We start from the raw sequence: 22309 nt of genomic DNA on the forward strand, positions 1-22309 counted from the left end.
AGTGCTTCGGGAAGCGTGAATGATGAGGCGAAGATATTGTTTGATGATGTAGAAAGTAACTTTTCTGTTGCTGGTAGACTTCAGTGGTTTAAGCCCAGGGAACTACGAGCAATGCGCAGAGGCTTGTGACAATCAAAAATGGTAGGGGTGTGGTGTATAACTATTATTACGCTTGTGCGAAAATGGTGGAATCTTTTTTGTCATCATTCGCTATGGCGGCCGACCAGCCACGCAAGAAAAAGGGTTTCACACGACAAAGGAGAAACATTATCACTCGTACAATTCCTGGTTTTGCGTACGATATATATGCTGACAGAGTTTCCTCATTGTGACGTTTCTAGTATTGACTAAAAGCTATGTTAACGTATGAGTGCGGAGTAATGTACGAAGCACAGTAGAAGTAATATAATTCCATGGTACACGTACATATATGCGCATAGACAGACTTCACCTGAAAACGCGTAGCGACACCCTTGAGCCGTAGTCAAAATCAATAAGATACCGACGCTAGCCCAATAATGGAAAACACACGTGTGCTTTTTCTTATGCACCAATCCGCATACGGCTAGGCCCTGTTCATATTAGATTTTCGCTTGGGACACTCAACGCGAACGCGGTCCGCGCACCAAAAACGCAAACTCCAGGAGCCTTACGTCGTACTCTTACATCAACGAAGATGGGTTGAGATCCCTTGCAACTTCAATTCCAAACAGAGCCCGGCGCTCATCATCGTACCACTACAGGCATCATTAGGGGGTATCCAGATCAATATTCCCCCCCCTTATTGATGCGTCATCAGCCTTCCCTACGATTGAAACTCTGTCGCCTCAGAATATAACCCTTCGCACGAAGCCCTTCGACGTCCGCACAAGTTTGCAGCAATATATCACGGCCTGGCTAGTGGCAGTACAGCTCGCCGTCCCTCCTACACACAGACAGGAATCTCATTCGAGAGACGGAACAGCCTACTCCCACAGTCAATACATAATGCCGCCTTCGTCGAAGCGATCCCAGCGCAGGCGTCGGGAAACGTCGGATGCCACGGCACCTCCAACGGAAGAGGAGACGACGCCCACGCGCCCAGCAAAGCGTCGCAGAAAGGTGCGCATAATATCACGCCGATAGCATCCAGCTGCTGCCATATGGAACGCCATTAAATGTGAGCTAGTGAACTTTGCTAACATAAGCTGCAGCTGTCGGAGCACGAACTGCCTGATACAGAACTTCCCGCCAACGGTGGTGACGATGCCCTCGTCACGCAGGTCACGCAGCATCTCAAGAGCCACCCGGTACAAGCGAGTAGGGACCATGCCAACTCGATTCACGAAGCCAATGGTGACGGCGTGCAAGCATTTGCCAAAGTCGCCGCCCAGGACTGGACTTTTTACATCACTAAGCTAGCTATCAACATCGGAAGGGCACCCGAGGGGGCAGCCCCCGATACTGTGGCCGGCGGTAAGCGTCCCGAGAGGCGCCGAGACGGAGACAGGGCTCTCAGTGAAGATGTGGGCGATGAAGAGTTCGGCGAGGAGAGCGTTCACATTGATCTAGGGCCTAGCAAGACCGTGTCTCGCGAACATGCCATGATATCGTACGACTCCAAGAACGAGAGATGGCTTCTCACCGTTAAGGGCCGCAATGGAGTGCGAGTTGACAACAGGGCTCTGAAGCCCAGCGAATCTCACCAACTTTCAAGCGGTGAGGTCCTGGAGGTTGGTGGTGTCGAGATGATGTTTGTCCTGCCATCCGAGCTCAGTCCGCTTCATATCAACTCTACCTTCCTCGAGAGGTGTGGCCTAAATGCGGCAACGACGCCGGTGTCCCGTCGTCCGCTTCGCCAACATGCGCACACGCGCTCGCCGTCAGACGACCTCAAACGACCGGGAACGCCACCGCCGCCGCCTTCAACACAGAGCCGTAACGGGCTCGACTCAATGGCTTCGCCTGCCTTTAGCACACCCGGGCCCGTCATGGTGGGTGCCAACGGTGCCGACCTGAGCAAGGACGAGAACAAACACATCAAGCCTCAATACAGCTATGCCCAGATGATTACCCAGGCTATCACTAGTGTTCCTGACGGCAAGCTCACGCTCAACGGCATATACACCTACATCACCGACAATTACGCTTACTACCGCCACCAGACGCCTTCAGGTTGGCAGGTAAGATACACATATACACCCAATAAATGCGTGCTTGCATGAATCAACATCAAGCACATGTGTACCCTTCTAGCTACTGACACCCTGGATAGAACTCGATTCGACACAATCTTTCTCTCAACAAGAACTTCGAGAAGGTCCCCAGGTCCACCTATGAGCCAGGCAAAGGTGCCAAGTGGCAGATTGTAGCCGAAGTACGCGAGGAGCTCATCAATAACGCCTGGCGCATAGGTCGCGGTGGGCACCGCGGCTCCTCAGCGCCCTCGTCGCCCAACAAGCTCAACTACATCACCCAGGGTCCCAGGGACATGGCATCGCGGGGGTCGCCGTCGAGCCGGAAGCGCCGCAGCTCCATCCTTTCGCCGCCACCCCGGTCCTCTCTTCCCATGTCGCAGTCTACCCCCGATGGACCTCTGCGACACTCAAGCCGAGCCAACGCCGTCCTGACGGCCGACGGGAGCCCGCTCCCCCGCGCCAAGAAGTCGGATGCGGCTGATCCTTCCTTCTCGAGCTTCAACCCGCAATCCCCAACCCTGACGTCATCATATCTACAGGATGAGGGCGGCTCATTCATCACGCCCGCACCCCCGCGCGTCAATCCGCGTCTCGCTCCCCCAAGCACTGCCCAGCGTCCAAGCCAGCACATGCCCACCAGTTCGCCCGCCCCCTTCTGGCGGTTCTTCGACATTGGCAGCACTCCCTTGCGACCGCCCGGTGGAGGCGAACTTGGCACTAGTCCCTTTAAGCCCTCCGCCCCCATGCCTGTTGAGAGCAGCAGTCCCGTCCCCGGCAGCGGCCGCGGCAACAAGTCCCTCCCCAGCAGCCCTACACGCGGAACCCAAGACGATGACGACGACGCAACTCCTAAGAGGGAGCGCCACGAAAACGATGATGATGGCGACGTCAACGTCAGAGAGGAGACAGCGACAGCGGATGGCGGACAGAGTGACAAGGAGGACAATGAGCTAGAGGGCGACAAGCCATCTCAGCCGCAGCCGCAGCCGCGGCCACGACAGCATCACCAACCTCCTCCACCGCCACCAGAAGACGACGAGGATGATGATGATCAGGGATTCGACCTTGCCAAGTATGTTCCTTCTCTCCCACTTTTCAGGAAGTGGCACAACTAATAAATACGCAACTGCAGGGGTTTCCAGAGTATCGGGGCTTACCACGAACCTGCCGGCAAGGGCATTTCCGTGGCGAATGCCTTTGGGTCGCATTGAGAGAGATAAGTGCTCTTGCTTTCTTGGTTTATTGTTTTATTGCTTTTTTGTCCTTGGTGACACAATGACACCGACCGACTACTTGTATGTCGATCGGGTCCGTCAGACGAGATATTTGTATACTGGACTGGGTATCAGGTGATGGCGCAATGCGTGAGACGAATCATGATAGGATAGGAGTATGGGGGTAACACAAAATCACATAGTAGACGGGATAGGCTCTGGGGGTTTGCTTTCATCTTAGGTTTAGCCTTGTGCTTTGGTTCGCCAACACGGATGGGCTTAGGCTATCTCTTAGGCCTCTCGCGCGTCCCGAAGGCATATTACTTATACATGTACACCTGGGATATCATATTGCTTTAGTTCCGTAGGCAAGCAGACATGCGAAGAAATTATCTGGTACATCTCGAACTACACATGGGACTGAGGTTTTGAGTGAGGCTTCTCTTCTTTTTTTTTTCTATTTGGCATGATCCGGCAACACTGCCGTCTAGATATGACAATTGCGCCTCTCCCCCTCCCTATGCTGTATAATCGTCATAAGAAATGTAAACATGCTTTTTTTATCCGCCCCGCCCCGACCGTCCAACCCACCTCAGTTTTTCCCTTTTTTCCTTTTGACTTTATTTCTCCGCAAATTGGATAATAATACAAGATGTGAAATCAGAGCGTTGGGAGAACTAGCTCCCTTGTCCAGCTTCTTGGGCTGAGTTAGCTTGTTATTTGGCAGCACGGCCCCTGCGCTTAGGGTTGCCCTGGACAGCAGGGCGCTTCTTGGCCGACTTGGACTGCTGGTCGCTGCCCTCGATGAACTTGATGAGCTCGTCAATGCTGCGCGAGTCCATCTGCGGAGCAGAGGTCATGCGGGTGGCGGGCGCGGCGGGCGCGGCGGCGGGCGTAGCCGGGAAGCGGATGCCGGAGCGAATGCGCCTGGCCTGGGCGTCCTTTGCGTGCTTGGCAATGGAGACGGCGTTCTGAGTCAGCTGCTCCAACCAGGTCTCGGCCTCTTTGGTGTTTTTGTCCTCAGGGCCAAGCTCAGCGAGGAAGGAGTTGTACGACTCCCTCATGCGGTTGACGGCAGCCTTGGAGTCTTGGTCCAAAGCGAGGGCCTGAGCCAGCTGGAACTGGAGAGTCGCCGAGTTGACCGACTGCTTGCCGAAGACGGTCTCACAGACGCGCAGGGACTCCTCGAACCAGAGCCTTGACTCGTGGTAGGCTTTGACGTGTTGCAGCATGACTGCAGCGTTGTTCAGGGTCGTTATGGAGTCGGGGTGGTCAGGTCCGTAGATGATCTTCCAAAGCTTCAGGGCGTGCTTGGAGTAGACCAGGGCGTTCCTGCTGTCTCCAGACTGGTGCAGGAAGAGACTCAGGTTAAGATAGTTGAGCAGAGTCTCGGCCGAGTCAATACCGACAGTGCGCTCGGCAACAACAATGGCCTTCCTGGCCAGCTCGACAGCCGCCTCCTTGTCATCCAGATTGTAATACAACATGGACAAAGTGTTGTAGACGCGCGCAACCTCAGGGTGCAAGATGCCGTAGATTTGCTCGTGAAGAGAGAGTGACTCGAGGAGGAGCTCCTGGCCGAGCTTCTTCTGGTTTTGCATGAGCGATAGACGTCCAGCCTCGAGGGCCTCCTCGGCAAGAGAGCTGCGCGGGCACGAGTGCTTGACAATGGGTACAACGGCCACTATGTCGTCGGCAGTGAAGGTCGTCGGTGGGGATGTAGGAGCTGCGGATGCAGGGGATCCGTCGCGGGTCTTCTTGCTTTTCTTCTTGTTCTTGCTGTCGCCGTTGGTCTTGGGCTCCGTAGTAGCAGCAGTGGGAGCAATAGGAGCATCAGTGGCTGAGAAAACGTACTCCTTGGCTTGGATTTGGATACCCAGCCTTAGGGAAACCTCACGGAGAAGCTGAGTGGGGCGCTCGTACAGGAACCAGCCAGGCTCAAGCTTGTAGCGGAAGCGCTTGAGGACCTGCTCCTGGAGCTCGGCACGGAGGCTCTCGGGGGTGACGCCCGCGAAGGACCAGTCAGAGTCGGGGTACAGGGCCTTCAGAGGGGCGTCAACCTCGGCGACAGGCTTGGCGTTGACCTGGGAGCCAAGTAGACAGTTGAGGAGGTGAGCGATGGCCGCCGACGTAGCAGGCGTGGGAAGGTTGCCCAGGTACTGGGAGGCAATGTGCTTGAAGGAACGGGCAATCATGTCCTGAACACAGATGGCACGCATGCACTGCAGGCGGCGGTCGGTGCAGAGCGATGTGATCTTGCCGAGGTACCTGATGTTGATACCACGCTTGTGGAGGAGGCGGCTCAGAGATTGACCATCCATTGGGAAGCTAATATCAGACTCCGTCAGCTCGCGCAGGAGGTCGGGAATCATGCGTTCGCGGAGATGCTGGCCAGCTGCGCGTACATCGGCCTCGTCCTTCTCCCACTCAGCCTTCTCCTCCTTGGTCTGGGGGGTCTGGCCACTGAAAGCATCAGGGTTGAGAGAGAACTCAAATTTGGAGAGGTCAGGTTGGGCTTTGGGCTTAGCCGCCTTCTTCATCTCCTTCTTCTTCTTTTTCTCTTCCTCGTTGTCCGACTCTGACTCCGAATCGTCAGAAGAGTCATCAGATTCTGTGTCCGAGTCCGAGTCGGAAGAGTCGGAATCCTCCTCTTTCTTAGCAATACGAGCGAGTTCGTTGTCAACGTACTCCTTCATCTTGTACCGGCAGAAGGCATCAATGAGCTCGGGGCGCAGCACCGTCATGCGGTGAGGATATTCGCCAAAGCCAGACGCTTCCTTGGTTTCCTCGAGCCACAAGACATCAAGGGGTGTGACACGGTAGAGGTCAAGAGCGTACTTGCGACCGTCAGTGCCCATGAGACCCTTGGTCTCCACACTCGACTCGAGGTCAAAGCGCTTTCCGTCCTTGTCCCAGACACCGTGCTTCTTGACCTTGAGAGCCTTGGAGAGCTCGGAAAAGACGGAAGTGAAGCGCTCATCGGCGGCCACAACATCTTTGCCGTCAACTGCACCGTAGTCAATCTGGTTCTCACCAGGCTCACGCTGCTTGAAAATACCAGGGACAATACTCTGGGCGACAATGCGCTTGCCCGAGTAGTCAGCAACCAGTGTGGCCGGGGTGAAGAGGCCGTCGATGTCGAGTTGATTGACCAGCCTGACTCCGGAAACATCCTTTCCTGTAGCAACCCTGGCAGCCTCGTCCCCGCCCTCGGAGGTGAAGGTACCGACACCGTCGGCACCAAACGAGAAGAAGATGTTGTTGTACACAAAAATCTGGGCGTCACGGCATTCTGTCGGGTTCAGAGGCGAAATCTCGCCACGAGCGACCATGACGGCTCCACGGGTGGCAGCATCGTTGTAGTCGGCAAAGAGTTTGGAGATCAGGCGCTCACGGAAGACTCGATCCTGCACAGTCTCCTTGGGAAGCTCCTTAGCAGACTGGAACTCCTCGTTCCAGTCCCTCAGATTGTCCGTGTTATCGGCACCTGAGAGAAGATAAGTCTCCTGGGGACGAGTAGGGTCCGGGAGATGAGTGCAGAAGACGGAGCTGGGGGAGGGGACGGCCCAGGGCGAAGAGGGGATAGAGTTGGTGATCTGGAAGGTGGCCAGGGGATCACGCAAGTTGTTGTACTCCTGGAGGTCGGCAAAGGACTTGTCAAAGGAAGGCGACATGAGACCCAGGAGCTCAAGGAGGGAGTGCGAGGCAAAGGCCTTGGGCGGGAGCTTGGGGAAGGGGTCAAACTTGGCGTTGGATGACTTGTTGACGAAGAAGCCCGACACATGGGATGTGATCTGGTACTGCTCACCCTCATTGGTAGTGACAACAAGGTAGAGCAGGTGTCCCCTCTGTCTCAGGTGGACGGGAGGAGGGTTCCATGACGAGACGGCAATGGATTTCACCGTCTTAGGAGCAGGCTCCGGCTCATTGGGGATGAGGGTTGTGAGGGGCGGTGCCGCAGCGAAGTCAAAGTTTTGGGACTCCTCGGCAGCCGTCTCGGCCTGGGCAGTCTTGGTGACGGACTCGAAGAGCGAGATTCCAGCCAAGGCACCCTGAGCCGTGTCGGTACGGTCACCAGCAGCGCCAATGAGCTCCCTGATGCGAACCAGGTGAATACGAGCCTCCTTCTCTGTGTAGGGATCCTGGACCACATGGAACTCGGGCTCGGGAGCAAGGTCAGGAATATCAGCAATGGGGATGAAGTCATTGATTTTCTGACCCTTGTGTTCGAGGTGGAAGCAAGTATATCGGAAGGCGGCCGGGAGGTCGATAATGGTCTGGCGGACTTCATGGACCTGCTCCTGAGAAGAGACCTGGAGAGAAGAGGGGGGTTCAGCATTAAGCTAGCCTACGAAAGAGTGAATGGTCAGACGTACTGTGATCTGTATCTTCTCCGTGTTCGGCGCGGGGAGAACAATGGTGATGCTTAGGAGAGCTGTTGAGAAAGTGAATTAGCACGACATATACCCCCCTTGTATAGCTCAACGTGTTCTCTTCTAACCTTCAGCAGCCGCATCAAGATCGGGAGCGGCGTTCTCATGCTCCTGAACATCTCCGTTAACTGCAGTATGGTAGCACAGTCAGCACATGCGTTCATTGTTAGGAAAGCTACAGTTATTGGTGAGGTCAGAGGGTTCTTCGTACCAGGAGCTGAGGTAGGCTTTTCAGATTCCACCGCCATATTGACAAGCTGGGGAGGAGGGGGAATGGAACAAAAAGTCTATAGAAGAAAAAATACCCAGGGGGACACAATTATAGCAAAAGCCCCGTCATGAAGAAACGGCACAAAGGAAATGCCGAGGACAATGCAAGAAGGAGAACTAAAGAAAAGATCGGTCTTCCTCGAGGCCGGCTAAGATGAACGTATGTTTGCCGTGGGAAAGAAAAATTGAATGGACGAATTGTCGGTAGGCGTGCGGGAAGTCCTCATCCCGATGCTCCGGCATACAACCGCAACATTAAAGTGACCTATTATTTAACTGATTCTTCTATGCGGATAGAGGTTTTTATCAAGTACCTTTTAACCCCCTTGCCCCTCAGTGTGCCCCGAGCCCGGCCGATTCCAGATCAAAGCATTGGCCCTAATTCTAAAAGGGAAGAAAGTAAACACCCCTACGTAAATTAATACTAGGCTAATGACCCTGAGTTGCTGACCAGCTAGTGACCAACCACCACGAACGACGATTTATGTCGCCGTCTCACACAGTCACAACATCACACCCTATTAATATTCCAATCATGCATTTTTCTTTGCATTCGATTGTTCATTATCCCATATTCACATTAACTTTTATCAATAATTTGTCCTCGAGCTTCGTCTTCTTTATCCCTCTAGAGATGGCATCGTCTCCTTAGCATCCATGTCTCCTACGCGGGTTGCCAAAACACCGGAATCGACTCGTCGATGGGACACGCGACCGACGCGAGCCCACATGACTACGACAACAACGAGAACGCATAGGCCGTGTAGCAATGGTCCCATAGACTCGCAGCCATGGACTGCCTCCCGATGCCACCGGCTGCTACGGCAATTGGAATCTCGAGTTGTAGCTCTGCGAAAGCTAGTGGCCCATATAGATCACCATCAAGGGTCAGCGGTTGTCAGACGTCGCCCATCCAAGAGGACGATGCTGCAGGAGGAGGAATCCGAACAAAAGAGGACTCGGTATACATATAGCACCAGGAGGAAACCGAAATCCACATCTACAGCCAAGCAAGAGCCTTCCCAGTCTGCCACCACGCCGCCTCGGTCCATGCGTCGACTGGGGGCAATCAAGGCCAGCCATAAATTTCCATTTGCATACCAAAATAGCTTTCCTACGCCGGTTTGTCGAAAATTCCACACTATTCAAGGACAAATTAAGGGGAGCATCGACGCTACCCCCGAAATGAGCTATACGAAACGAGTACCACGAGATCTCAACGACGAACTACAGACCTTCCGAAATGGCAGCCCCGAAGGCAGATACCGCATTTATACGGGGATATTTAGCTGGCTCTGCGAGCTCTTGTTATCGACAGAGGTCAAAGAGAACGAGGCGCACAAGAAGTCACTGCTGGGCATGTGCTTGCGCAAGATTCCCGCATGTGTCGACGACATCGAAAGGTGGGATCGGGAGACGTCCCAAGACAAAGTAACAAGCTCCCTGAATGGGACCATAAGTGTATCTCTAGAGATATACGGGCAGCTGGAAGAGTTTGGGGCCGCCGGCTTGGGATGGCGTCCTCTCAAGCAGACGGTACGGGCGCACGGGATGTCGCTTCTGAAAAAGGCTGTCGCCGAGGGCCTGTTCGACGCCTCATTCGTTGGACTACTCGTTCGTCTCTGCATCTGCTTTGAAGGGACCGCTGAAGCAGCCTGCCTTGCCCTGGCCATGCCGGGCCCATTTCCACCACCGCGCAGCACCCAGAGCTCCTTTTCTGAGAGCAGGCAGCTCGAACCATTGGGTGTGCTGCTTACCAACACGATGCACAATGATGAGACTAGAAATCGGGGGGCTGTGTTTGGCTGCGTGTCAGGATATCTCAGAGAAAAACACCTTCCCGCTACTTGGATATGTTCGAGGGCCTATTCTGCAGTCCTGACTTCGGCCGTCGAGAGCATCAGTCAGGAAAGAACGTGTGGCCCCGTCGCTGTGGAGCTTTTGAGAACGACGACGGAAATGCTTGCCAATGATGGCCAGGGTATTAATTGTTCGGATACGCGAACGAGCGAAAAGCAGCAAGCATTGATTCGACTTGCTGCAGGACTGGCTACCGCGGCTTCAAATGTGATCGAACGCGCGGCGCCAAGAGGGGATAGTAATACGCGCACAAACCCGCAGAGATTGCTGCTTCATAGTATTGATAGCTGCATTAGAGCGGTGAGTCCCATACAACAGCAAACGATACATGGTCGTGGCGGCTTGCTTGTTCTATTGCTTGCCCGATTCATCGCCCAGAAACAAACCGGCATAGCCTCAGCACAGAATGATGCGGACAGCGTACGGCTTGCAAGGTTGATCTCTCACATGGACGGTTTTGAAAACAACACCACTCAAGGCCCCTATCGCCAGATGCTGCAGTTAGTGTGCTCGGTCGCCCAAGGACGAAGTCAAGCAAAGGGACGGCCGAGCTACGATTGCCTCGTTCAGGTGCACAGCGAGCTGCAGAAGGACCTCTCACTGCCCCGCTGGTTCCTGGACGGGCTAGCCACGGAAGGCGCATTCCTCCTCGCACAAAAGACGCGCGACCTACGAGATCTTGCTTTTGCTGAACGGCAGATCCATCCCACCGGGCTGACCACTACCCCAGGACGAACACACACAATGTTTTCTGGTTGGAGGTGGGAGGACGGCATCAGTGAATGGGTGATGCGTAGCCCCGACGATGCCAAAAGAGGGGTGCCGTTTCAGATGTGGGCTGCGGGTTCATCTGCTCCATCAAAAGCCAAGACGTCTCAGCCACATTGCCGACCACCCAACACGGAGGTGCTAGATGACGACGACTACGATGATGACGACTGCGAGGAGGGGGAGCCTACATGTAGAGAAGGCAACGCTGGCAGATGGAAGCGACCGCCGTTACGGGTACCGATCCACCACTGTTATGCTGCTAGTACACATACGAGCAACACAAGCAGCGTTCGTACAACCAAGATTTCCTCTTGTTTGTCTGCTGATCCACACTCAGAAAGACGAAAATGCAACCCGAATATGGGGGTGAAAAAGGATAGTGGTGACAATGATGACGGTGGTGCTCAGAAAAGGAAGGACGCGGTGAGGATGAGAACGGAGATTTTGCTGCTGGCCAGTGTACAACGAGGCGAACAAAGCGTGCAGCAGAGAGAGGGTCATGAGCAGGGGGAGAAGGAACAGGGGAGTGGCCACCACAGCATTAGCGTGGAACGATTGACAACCAAACGGAAGCTGCGTGTTAGCAGCTGCAGTGCTGCTATCACTGGGAATGCCCCTGTTGGGGCTGATGCTGGGGCCGGTGCTGCTGGGGCCAGATCTACACGTACGAATATTGGACGACGCCGTCTGTTGATTGCCAGGGATACTAGTACCCAATACTAAGTACAGGTATGTTACAGGATTACAGCGTACGAATAACGACGTTTGTAGCTAAGTGTTACAACTTACGAGGACTATTAAGTTTAATGAGCCTATTACATTGCACGGCAATCGAAGGACAAGAATCATGCCGATGTGTGGCTACGATTAGCTAGAAGTCATCAAGCAGACATGGGTATGGGCTATTTGCGTGGGCCGTTTCGCAAATACGCCGTCACTTCTCCATGAAACTCATTCTTGCGTGTTTTTTTATTTATTTTTCTTGCTCATTGCTTTTACAACATGATTAGATGAATTTTCGTGCTCATACTCCGCAACACGGGCCCTCCCCTTGTAGGCGGCTGTGACTGGAAAGCCCTTTGTTGATTGCTCTTTGTTGCACCCTCATTGGTCGCCACAACCAACCTGTCGGAGACCGCAATGACCTGTTTCAAAGCTTTGAGCGAGAAACAATGTCCTCTGGCTCCGTAGTAATCATGAGCGAGTCCCGGTCTTGACCTTCTACTCCAGCCAGTGGCTGTTTTTGCTTCTGTAATCGACCATACAAGGCTAACAATAGCCTGTGACGCAAAACATTTCAAGGGGGGCGCATGGTGATTTGTACGACACACATACGTAGTCGTTTGTCGTACGAATCTCGTACGGAGTTCTCGTGCGTGTTAGTACTAGGAGCACTACTACTTCTTCTACCTCTGTACTAAGAATAGTAGTAGTACTGTACTCATAGTGATACGTACGAGTAGACATTAGACAAAAGCATTTTGAATTGCTCTTGTACTCCCAGCACAACTCTAGAATACTAGTATCACTGATATTAGGGAGGCCCAGGGCACTCCAGTAATACGACATGATAATATGATATTGATCGATCAGGTTTACAACGATCCATACCATGTATCCGTAACTCAGTATTAATAACTATTAATTTGGTGTTTTTAATATGTCAAGCAAGTCCTGTTAGAGTGGAGAAGAACGGGGATGCGAAATGCTCAGGTCGGAAACTTGGGCCGGTAGGAGGGTCTCCGTGCGTCACTCACTGTACGAGTAGCACCGAAACACTTATGAGATCTTCCTTTCCTCTCCCTGCCTCCCTTCTCCTCCCTCACCATTTATACATTCCTTGTGTCTCGCAGCCACAATTACTTCCGCTGGCGGATTCTTTTTCTTTTTTCTTTTGGATCATTCCTCTTCTTCTCTTTGTTTTTTTTCTTCCCCTACCCATCTTCTCCCTTTTTTTCGTCATTTCGTCTCATACCGCGCCGGACGCCTTTTCTTTCTTGTCGTCGTCTCTTTGTCATTGACACGGCCTTTTTTTCCCCCAGTGTTTTATTTCCATTCTTTGGGTGAACGATTTTTTAACACCCCTGTCAACGATATTCTACTGCAAACAGTCCGTTCTTTCTGTTTAAGACCCGCCGCTATGGATGCTGGCATTTCTGCGGTCAAGGTCGTGGCCCGTGAAGGAGGTGGTGATGATGCCGCTGCCGCTGCTGCTGCACAGTTCGCCGCTCTCGAGAACGAAAGGCTTTCCAACTACCTCTACATTTGCCTGGGCTCCGTTGCCGTGGCTGTCATCACCTGGAAGATCTTTGATGTCGCCACCAAATGGACCCGAGCCATCGTCTGCATGAACAATGAATACCAACGCTACTTTGCCCGCCCTTCACCGAAGCTTGCCGCCTTGAAGCAGCACGTTCTGTACGCCTCAATCTGGAAGAAGAGACACAACCGCGAATTTCAGCTCAGCTCAGCCATCAACGTCGGCACCCTGCCCACTCGCTTTCAGTTGCTATTCACCCTCGCCTACCTCGCCACCAATGTCACGTTTTGTGTCATCCACATCGACTTCAGCGCCCAGTTCGGAGATGTTGCCGACATTCTGAGGAACCGCACCGGCGTTCTGGCCGTCGTCAACATGGTGCCTCTTGTTCTTTTTGCCGGGAGGAACAATCCACTTATCCCCCTCTTAGGCATCTCCTTTGACACTTATAACCTGCTCCACCGCCTGTTCGGCCGCATCGTCGTTCTTGAGGCTCTCACTCACGTTCTTGCCTTCCTTGCTGGAACAGGATGGGACGCCGCCTTTGCTGCCATCTTCCAGAGCATGTTCCTCCTCTGGGGCTTTGTTGTAGGTGCCTCTTTGTATACATCTGTGTCAAAACAAGCTAATACTATTTTACTAGGGAGTCGTGGCCATGGTCTTTCTCAGCATTCAAGCTTGGAGCCCGATCCGTCATGCCTACTACGAGGTTTTCAAAGTTCTCCACATAGTCGGTGCCATCGTGGCCATCATCGGTGTTTGGTACCACTTGGAGATGGTACAGCTGCCCCAGCTAAAGTACATCTACGGTGTTGTTGCTCTCTGGGCTGGAGACAGGGCCGCCCGTCTCTTCCGTCTCGCCTACAACAACTTTGGAAACTCTGGAACGAGGACAATTGTTGAGGCCCTCCCAGGTGACTCGGTCCGTGTCAGCATCACCCTCGCTCGCCCCTGGCGTTTCCAAGCCGGTCAACACGCCTACCTTTACATGCCCAGTATCAGCCTCTGGCAGTCGCACCCCTTCTCTGTCGCCTGGGCCGATGGGACTGATGACCTGGCTTCCGACAAGCTCGCCAGCACCATCCAAGAGAGACGAGCCATGCAGAAGATGCAGGTTTCCTTCGTCATCCGAGGCAGGACCGGATTCACCAACGCCCTTTACAAGAAGGCCGCCGCAACATCCACCGGAAAGCTCGAGACCAAGTGCTGGGTCGAGGGCCCGTACGGCGCCAAGCACCCTCTTGATTCGTACGGAACCGTTGTTCTCTTCGCCGGCGGTGTCGGTGTCACCCACCAGGTCCCCTACGTCAAGGAGCTCGTCGCTGGTTTTGCCGATGGAACTGTCGCCACGCGCAGGCTTCTCTTGGTGTGGACTATTCAGAGTCCTGAGCACCTTGAGTGGATCCGCCCGTGGATGACTGAGATTCTCAGCATGGACAGACGCAGGGACGTTCTCCGCATCATGCTCTTCGTGAGCCAGCCCCGTTCCAGCAAGGAGATTCACAGCCCCTCATCAACGGTTCAGATGTTCCCCGGAAGGCCCAACATCAGCACGCTTCTGTCTATGGAGCAGGAGCAGCAGGTTGGTGCTATGGCCGTTTCCGTCTGTGGACCCGGTGCGCTGAGTGATGAGGTGCGGAGGGTCGTCAGGCAACGACAAAGCCGCACCTCTGTGGATTTCATTGAGGAGGCGTTCTCGTGGTAAATTCGTTCATTTACGCTATAACTTTTGTTCTCACTTTTTACATCTTTCACTTCTTCTACTAGGTGTCGAGGCCAGATGAGTCCGCACTGGAGGTTTGGGCTACAACTGTCATTACATACTACTTCTTTGAGTTTATACTTATTTTGAGCCATGTCTCTCGTTTTGCGCATATCAACGAGTCTCAATGAATGAACTGAGCTTGACTTCGCAGGTTTCCAACATGAATAAAGGGTCAGCGTGACATGCAATTTACACCGTTTTAAAATATAATAAAAATAGAACCAAAGGAAAGAAGTCAAACTATATGTGTCTAACTGCAGTCTTGAACTGACATGTAAAACACTCAAGCCAGGGCTTAGACCAGACTCTCGACCTCGAAGAAGCATCCCTGGTAACGACGGTACAGAGTACGTCGACTTGGTGGTCTGGCAGAGACGCACGCAGGTGTGGAGCCGCACTAAACACGGGGTTAGGCTGGGTAACTCCCCATATGCACTTATCGGGTTATCAGTCGCCATCCATCAGGGTACCTACGTAACCTGGAGTTCCACTAACGTCACCTTATCATACTCTTAGGTCGCATGACTCAAAGCTAAAGTATCTATTGACAACCAATTCGGTGCAGCCCCGAAACACCACCCAAACTTTTGTTCCTTCATTGACTGTCAGAGGTTTCCCACACACGCATACACACAAAGAAGACTTGGAGGGAGGTAAAGAAGACTATAAAAAAATCATATACTTGTTTTATGAAACCTCTTGTTGGTGACGACAACAAGCTTATTCGGCACGCCATTCCATCCCATACATACCGACCTTTTCTGGCCGTCGTCGTCCCACTACCCCCATCGTTTCATCGAACGAAAGCAAGCGAGCCATCATGGCATCAAGGAATACGGTGCCCTTGCTCGTGGGCATGATGCTCCTGACGGGCGTCTGCAACACCCTCTTGACCAAGTACCAGGTAAAGACAGCTCTAGGAGACCTATCTCAGCAAGGCGGGCAGTACTGACAGGTGCGGGGACCTGTAGGACAAGCAATGTGTCCGCAATTGCGACGATCCCGATGTAACAAAGCACAGGTTCTTTGAGCAGCCGACGCTGCAGACAGCGCAGATGTTCGTAGGAGAGATGGGCAGCTGGCTGGTAATAGGCCTGATGGCCCTCCACAGGCAGTTTGTGGCCAAGTCGTCGCCGTCTGCACAAGGGTACGAGGCTGTCGGGGCCAACGATGGCGAGGAGCAGCAGCCGACAAGGGCGGACTCGCTAAGAGGCCTCCGGGTCTTCATGCTAGCCCTGCCGGCCATTTGTGACATCTTGGCCACCACACTCATGAATGTCGGCCTGCTCCTGGTGGCGGCCTCCATCTATCAGATGACTCGGGGTGCTCTAGTTTTGTTCGTCGGCCTATTCAGCGTCATCTTCCTTCGCCGCCACCTCAAGCTGTTCCAGTGGCTGGCTCTCTTGGGCGTCGTCGCTGGTGTTGCCGTCGTGGGTCTCGCCGGCGCCATCTGGCCCGACGAGAAGGCATCTGCCGCCGCAGCTGGCGGAGACGGCGATGGGGAGGCTTTGACCGAGGTTTCTGCCGCCATCATCGGCGTCCTGCTCATTGCGGGTGCCCAGATCTTCACGGCCACACAGTTCGTCCTAGAGGAGTGGCTCCTTGAGAACTCACCCATCCAGCCCATCCAGGTTGTCGGTTGGGAAGGTCTCTTTGGCTTCCTTATCACCGTCTTTATCATGATTGTCATGCACTTGACCGTCGGCCGCACTGAGTCTGGGAAGAACGGCTACTTTGATATGACTGAGGGCTGGAGGCAGATGACATCCAACAAGGCAATCGGTCTTACAAGCATTCTCATCATGATTAGCATTGGGTAAGCATTGCTTTTCTTTGGTCTCCCTGCATACTATTTAGAGGGGCATTATTGCTCCGTTTCTTCCCTTTTTTTCCAATAAGAGAATGCTGCTAACATATCTAAAGCGGCTTTAACTACTTTGGACTGGCCGTCACGAGAAGTGTCAGTGCCACCGCGAGGTCCACCATTGATACTTGCAGGACCCTCTTCATCTGGATGGTGTCCCTTAGCCTGGGCTGGGAATCGTTCAAGTGGCTTCAGATTGTCGGCTTTGGCCTCCTAGTCTATTCAACCTTCCTCTTCAACGGCATTGTACAGCCACCCTTCAAATGCCTACACACCGATGAGGAGGTGGAAGGGCTACTACCTGAGGAACCGATTGAGCACCAGTAGTATCATATTTTTCCGCTATATTGTGACGGTTGGGTTCAACTCTGAGCTATAGGGTAGACAGATATGAGTTGTCGTTTTATGTAACGAGATAGTTAGGATGTCGTACTGAGCAATAAGGCAGTCACAGTCGTAGGTGCTAATTGTGGAAGGAACTAGGGTTCTAATAGAAGCGTTAACTATATTATTAATAGCTAGGTAAAGAGTGACTAGGCTATAGAAATGAGGTTAACTATATACTAGGTGATCGCCGAGGTTCTTAAGGCGATTATGATAATCGTTGCTTGGAAATATACGATCGCGGTGTTGTGTATAAGTGGCCGTAGGGATAATAAGTAAGAAAAATGTGGGGTACACGTAGAGGTCGCATTAACGGGCCGTAATACGATGCCCCTCTTCTAAGGATCTTATCTTAAGATTATATATAAGCGTTCTTATCCTATTTATTAGTTATTCTATAAGTTTCTTCCTTTATCCCTTCCTTTACTATATCTAGCTATATTGCTAAACGTTCTTAAAAATCGTCTATAGACGCTAAAACTCGAAAAGTTCGTCTCCTTAAGGCAATACTTAAAAGTCCTAAGTTAGATTCCTCGCGTTATATAGTGTATTCGTCTAAACCGGGCATCCTATAACGTTTCTAGTCTATCTTTTAGTTATGACGGTTGGTACGACTCTGTGCTATAGGGTAGTTAGAGAAGTGTCGGTTTTTATATTAGCGAGGCCGTTAGGGCGTCTAACTAAGCAATAAGGCAGTTATAGTTATAGGTACTAATTATAGAAGGAACTAGGGTTCTAAAAGAAGTATTAACTATTATATCAATAGCTAGGTAAAGAGTAACTAGGCTATAGAAATAAGGTTAACTATATACTAGGCGATCGCTAGGATTCGTGAGGCGATTATAGTAATCGTTCTAGTAATCGCTACGATCCTAGGAGCGATCGTAATAATCGTTGCTTAGAACTATATAATCGTATATAGGTAGGTGTAACGGTAATAAGTAAGGAAAAGAAAATATAGGGTGTACGTAAAGGTCGTATAACGGGCTGTAATACGATACCCCTCTCCCTAGGATCTTATCTTAAGATTATATATAAGCGTTCCTATCCTACCTATTAGTTATTCTATAAGTTCCTTCCTTTATCCTTCTATTTTACTATATCTAGCCGTATTGCTAAACGTTCTTAAAAATCGTCTATAGACGCTAGAAATCGAAAAGTTCGTCTCCTCGAGACGTGTTACTATTACGGCCCGTTATGCGACCTTCACGTGTACCCTATAATTTCCTTACTCATCACCGCATTCCCTACTTATATATAATAAAAGCGATTACCTTAATTACCTAGCGATCGTAATGATCGCTCCCTACGATTATTACATCCCCTTAGCGATCGCCTAGTATATAGTTAACCTTATTTCTATAGCCTAGTCACTCTTTACCTAGCTATTAATATAATAGTTAACGCTTCTTTTAGAACTCTAGTTCCTTCTATAATTAGCACCTACGACTATAACTGCCTTATTGCTTAGTTAGACGCCCTAACGGCCTCGCTAATATAAAACCGACACTTCTCTAACTACCCTATAGTATAGAGTCGTACTAACCGTTATATATTAATAGCTCTTATTTAGACCGTTACTATATTAAACACTAAGTAATATCTAACACTATATCTTCCGCTATACCTACGTCCTCTAATGTTAGAAATAATAATAATAATACCTAAAAGGATCTAGGCGAAACCCTTAAGCTTAAGAGCCCTAGACCTTTTAACGGTACTAAAGGAGAACTCTAGGGATTTATTACGCAACTTAAAACCTATTATAGGTTCTTTCCTAATAAACTTAGGTTTGCCTATAATAAGGTCCTATATATAAGAACTTGCCTAGAAGGACTAGCACTCTTATAGTTTAAACTAATTCTACGAGACTTCCTTAAGAAGGCTAGCGATAGTCGAGATAATAAAATTAAGACTATCTTCGCTACCTTTAAGGGATTTAAGGAAGCTCTTAAGGACGCTTTCGGCAATATAGACGTTACTAGGGACGCTATATAGAAGATATAGTCTCTTAAATAACGAGGATCTACCGCCGACTACGCCGCTATTTTTCGATAGATCGCTCTTAAGACTAAGTAGGATAACGAACCCCTTATAAGTATCTTTTATTAAGGACTTAAGGAAGAAGTTAAGGACGAACTCTATAAGGAAAATACTCCTAATAGCCTCTCTAAGTATATCGCTATAGCTATTAGGATCGATACTCGTTAGTATAAATGACGAAAGGAAAGATAAAATAAGAATCGCAATTAGGGACTAGTCTATATTAATTAAGGAAACCGCTATAATAACTAAGCTAACTAAGGGAGACTACGACGCTACGCGAGTACCTCTTAAAGCGGAATAACCTATACTAGACCTATAGAACTAGATATAATATAAGATAAGTTAAAGGAGACTTATTATAACTATAGTAGAAAGGGATACTACGCCCGAGAGTGTTAATAGAAGAAAAGGGAATAGAAACCTATATAGGAAGGGAAACACCTTAATACCCTTACTAACTAAGCACGAAGTAGCGATAATACTATTACTAAAAGATATAAACTCCTCTTATAGATAGTATACTATAATAATAGCTATAAGATCTATATAAGCGATAAAGATAGAAGTAGATAGTATATATAAAAGCTAAGAGGGAGGCGATCCCTTATTATAATAGAAAGACGACCTATTTAATATAAAAACGCTACCTTAAATAAAGTAACTATTAAGGACGAACCTTAAGAATAGTCTATATTTAAAGAATTTACTAACTATTCTATTTCTAACTCGATAGGAATAAGTAAGGCTAAATAGTTCGAATAGGATATTAATAACCTAATAGATAAAATCGAACTATTAGTTAAGGCTAGTAAAAGAAGAATAGGTAACTAGATCTTATAACGAGTAAACGAACTCTATAAACATTATATCTATAATAATAAAAGCACGACGGAAAGCCGAGTATTATATAAGATTAGTAAGATTTTCTAGACTACCGACCCCTATACCCTTAAAGGAATAAGAACCTAGAGATAGGTTAAGATAAAATAATAATATATAAGGGATCGATGCCTACTAAACCGCATTTAAGAAGTTAAAAACTCCCTAATAGAGGGACTAGGAGTTATTAATAACGATAGAGCACCTACTTACGTTCGAAATAGATAGATTAATCGACGAATAAACTCGATTTATAAATACTATATCGAGAAGGATAGACTACAAGACTATATTATCTAAGAATAACTTATCTAAGCCTTCTAATAAACGAACCCCTATACCCTCCTAGGTAATAGAAGAAGTAAGTAGAATAGGCTATAACTCTACTATAATAAAGATATATACCTACGAAATAATAATAATCTTATTAGACAATGCGAAGAAATCTATATAGATAACTACTAAGGGTGCTAGTACTATAAGGAAGAGAAAGAATTCGACTAGCGAATAATATAAATAAAGTAAGAAAGTACTAACATTACTATATAAACCGATAACGAAAACTATAATAGTATCTAGGAAAACGATAAACGTTATCTATAATAGGGCTATAGTATGACTAGGAATACCTAAAGACCCTAGGCGCCGACTAGGCAATTAGAGACCTAAAGATAGTATTAGAAGTCTAGATCTAGGGATATCGCATACGAGTACTATTAGATAGTGGTGCGATAGGTAACTATATTTCCCTAGCGATAGTTAACCGATATTAGCTACTATAGAATTAGAAAATCGAACTATATAACCTTATTGCTTAGTACGACATCCTAACTATCTCGTTATATAAAACGATAACTTATCTCTACCTACCCTATAGCTTAGAGTTAAACCTAACCGTTATATATTAATAGCTCTTATTTAGACTATTACTATATTAAATACTAAGCAATACCTAACACTATATCTTCTACTATACCTACGTCCTCTAATATTAGGAATAATAATAATAATATCTAGAGGGATCTAGGTAAAACCCTTAAGCTTAGGAGCCCTAAACCTTTTAACGGTACTAGAGGAGAACTCTAAGGATTTATTATATAACTTAAGACCTACTATAAGTTCTTTCTTAATAAACTTAGGTTAGCCTATAATAAAGTCCTATATATAGGAACTTGCCTAGAAGGACTAGCACTCTTATAGTTTAAACTAATTCTATAAGATTTCCTTAAGAAGACTAGCGATAATTAAGATAATAAAACTAAAACTATCTTCGCTACCTTTAAGGGATTTAAAGAAGCTTTTAAGGACGCTTTTAGTAATATAGACATTACTAAGGACGCTATATAGAAGATATAGTCTCTTAAGTAGTAAGGATTTACCGCTAACTACGCCGCTATCTTTTAGTAGATCGCTCTTAAGACTAAATAAGATAACGAACCCCTTATAAGTATCTTTTATTAAGGACTTAAAGAGGAAATTAAAGATAAACTCTATAAAGAGAATACTCTTAATAGCCTCTCTAAATATATCGCTATAGCTATTAGGATCGATACTTATTAGTATAAATAATAGAAGGAACGCTAGAATAAGAATCGTAATTAAGGACTAGTCTATATTAATTAAAGAAACTACTATAATAACTACGCTAATTAAGGGAGACTATAACGCTACGTGAGTACCTCTTAAAGTAGAATAACCTATACTAGACCTATAGAACTAGATATAATATAAGATAAGTTAAAGGAGACTTATTATAACTATAGTAGAAAGGGATACTACGCCTAAGAGTGTTAATAGAAGAAAAGGGAATAGAAACCTATATAGGAAGGGAAATACCTTAATACCCTTACTAACTAAGCACGAAGTAGCGATAATACTATTACTAAAAGATATAAACTCCTCTTATAGATAGTATACTATAATAATAGCTATAAGATCTATATAAGCGATAAAGATAGAAGTAGATAGTATATATAAAAGCTAAGAGGGAGGCGATCCCTTATTATAATAGAAAGACGACCTATTTAATATAAAAACGCTACCTTAAATAAAGTAACTATTAAGGACGAACCTTAAGAATAGTCTATATTTAAAGAATTTACTAACTATTCTATTTCTAACTCGATAGGAATAAGTAAGGCTAAATAGTTCGAATAGGATATTAATAACCTAATAGATAAAATCGAACTATTAGTTAAGGCTAGTAAAAGAAGAATAGGTAACTAGATCTTATAACGAGTAAACGAACTCTATAAACATTATATCTATAATAATAAAAGCACGACGGAAAGCCGAGTATTATATAAGATTAGTAAGATTTTCTAGACTACCGACCCCTATACCCTTAAAGGAATAAGAACCTAGAGATAGGTTAAGATAAAATAAT

At 48.5% G+C, this 22309-nt stretch overlaps 5 protein-coding genes across 5 annotated transcripts; 4 read left to right on the forward strand and 1 right to left on the reverse strand.

The window, feature by feature from the left end:
- Positions 1-987: 987 nt before the first annotated feature.
- Positions 988-3388, forward strand: GMORB2_6856 (uncharacterized protein; the record flags this gene model as incomplete). Its single annotated transcript, XM_035468822.1, has 4 exons — positions 988-1101; positions 1194-2162; positions 2255-3249; positions 3310-3388. 4 exons carry the CDS (start codon positions 988-990, stop codon positions 3386-3388), a joined length of 2157 nt encoding a protein of 718 aa, XP_035321956.1.
- A 719-nt stretch (positions 3389-4107) lies between these two features.
- GMORB2_6857 (protein TIF31) lies at positions 4108-8072 on the reverse strand (the record flags this gene model as incomplete). The annotated part of the gene is made up of 4 exons (XM_035468823.1): positions 4108-7704; positions 7768-7826; positions 7893-7952; positions 8036-8072. 4 exons carry the CDS (start codon positions 8070-8072, stop codon positions 4108-4110), a joined length of 3753 nt encoding a protein of 1250 aa, XP_035321957.1.
- A 1072-nt stretch (positions 8073-9144) lies between these two features.
- GMORB2_6858 (uncharacterized protein) lies at positions 9145-10067 on the forward strand (the record flags this gene model as incomplete). The annotated part of the gene is made up of 2 exons (XM_035468824.1): positions 9145-9708; positions 9879-10067. 2 exons carry the CDS (start codon positions 9145-9147, stop codon positions 10065-10067), a joined length of 753 nt encoding a protein of 250 aa, XP_035321958.1.
- Positions 10068-12865: 2798 nt separating this feature from the next.
- Positions 12866-14690, forward strand: GMORB2_6859 (FAD-binding domain; the record flags this gene model as incomplete). Its single annotated transcript, XM_035468825.1, has 2 exons — positions 12866-13573; positions 13629-14690. The coding sequence occupies 2 exons, from the start codon at positions 12866-12868 to the stop codon at positions 14688-14690; spliced, it is 1770 nt and encodes a 589-aa protein (XP_035321959.1).
- An 880-nt stretch (positions 14691-15570) lies between these two features.
- On the forward strand, positions 15571-16941 carry GMORB2_6860 (Nucleotide-sugar transporter; the record flags this gene model as incomplete). The annotated part of the gene is made up of 3 exons (XM_035468826.1): positions 15571-15654; positions 15722-16566; positions 16674-16941. 3 exons carry the CDS (start codon positions 15571-15573, stop codon positions 16939-16941), a joined length of 1197 nt encoding a protein of 398 aa, XP_035321960.1.
- Between the last annotated feature and the right edge of the window lie 5368 nt (positions 16942-22309).

Source organism: Geosmithia morbida (assembly GCF_012550715.1).
Source record: "Geosmithia morbida isolate 1262 chromosome Unknown scaffold_6, whole genome shotgun sequence".
Classification (NCBI taxonomy): domain Eukaryota; kingdom Fungi; phylum Ascomycota; class Sordariomycetes; order Hypocreales; family Bionectriaceae; genus Geosmithia; species Geosmithia morbida.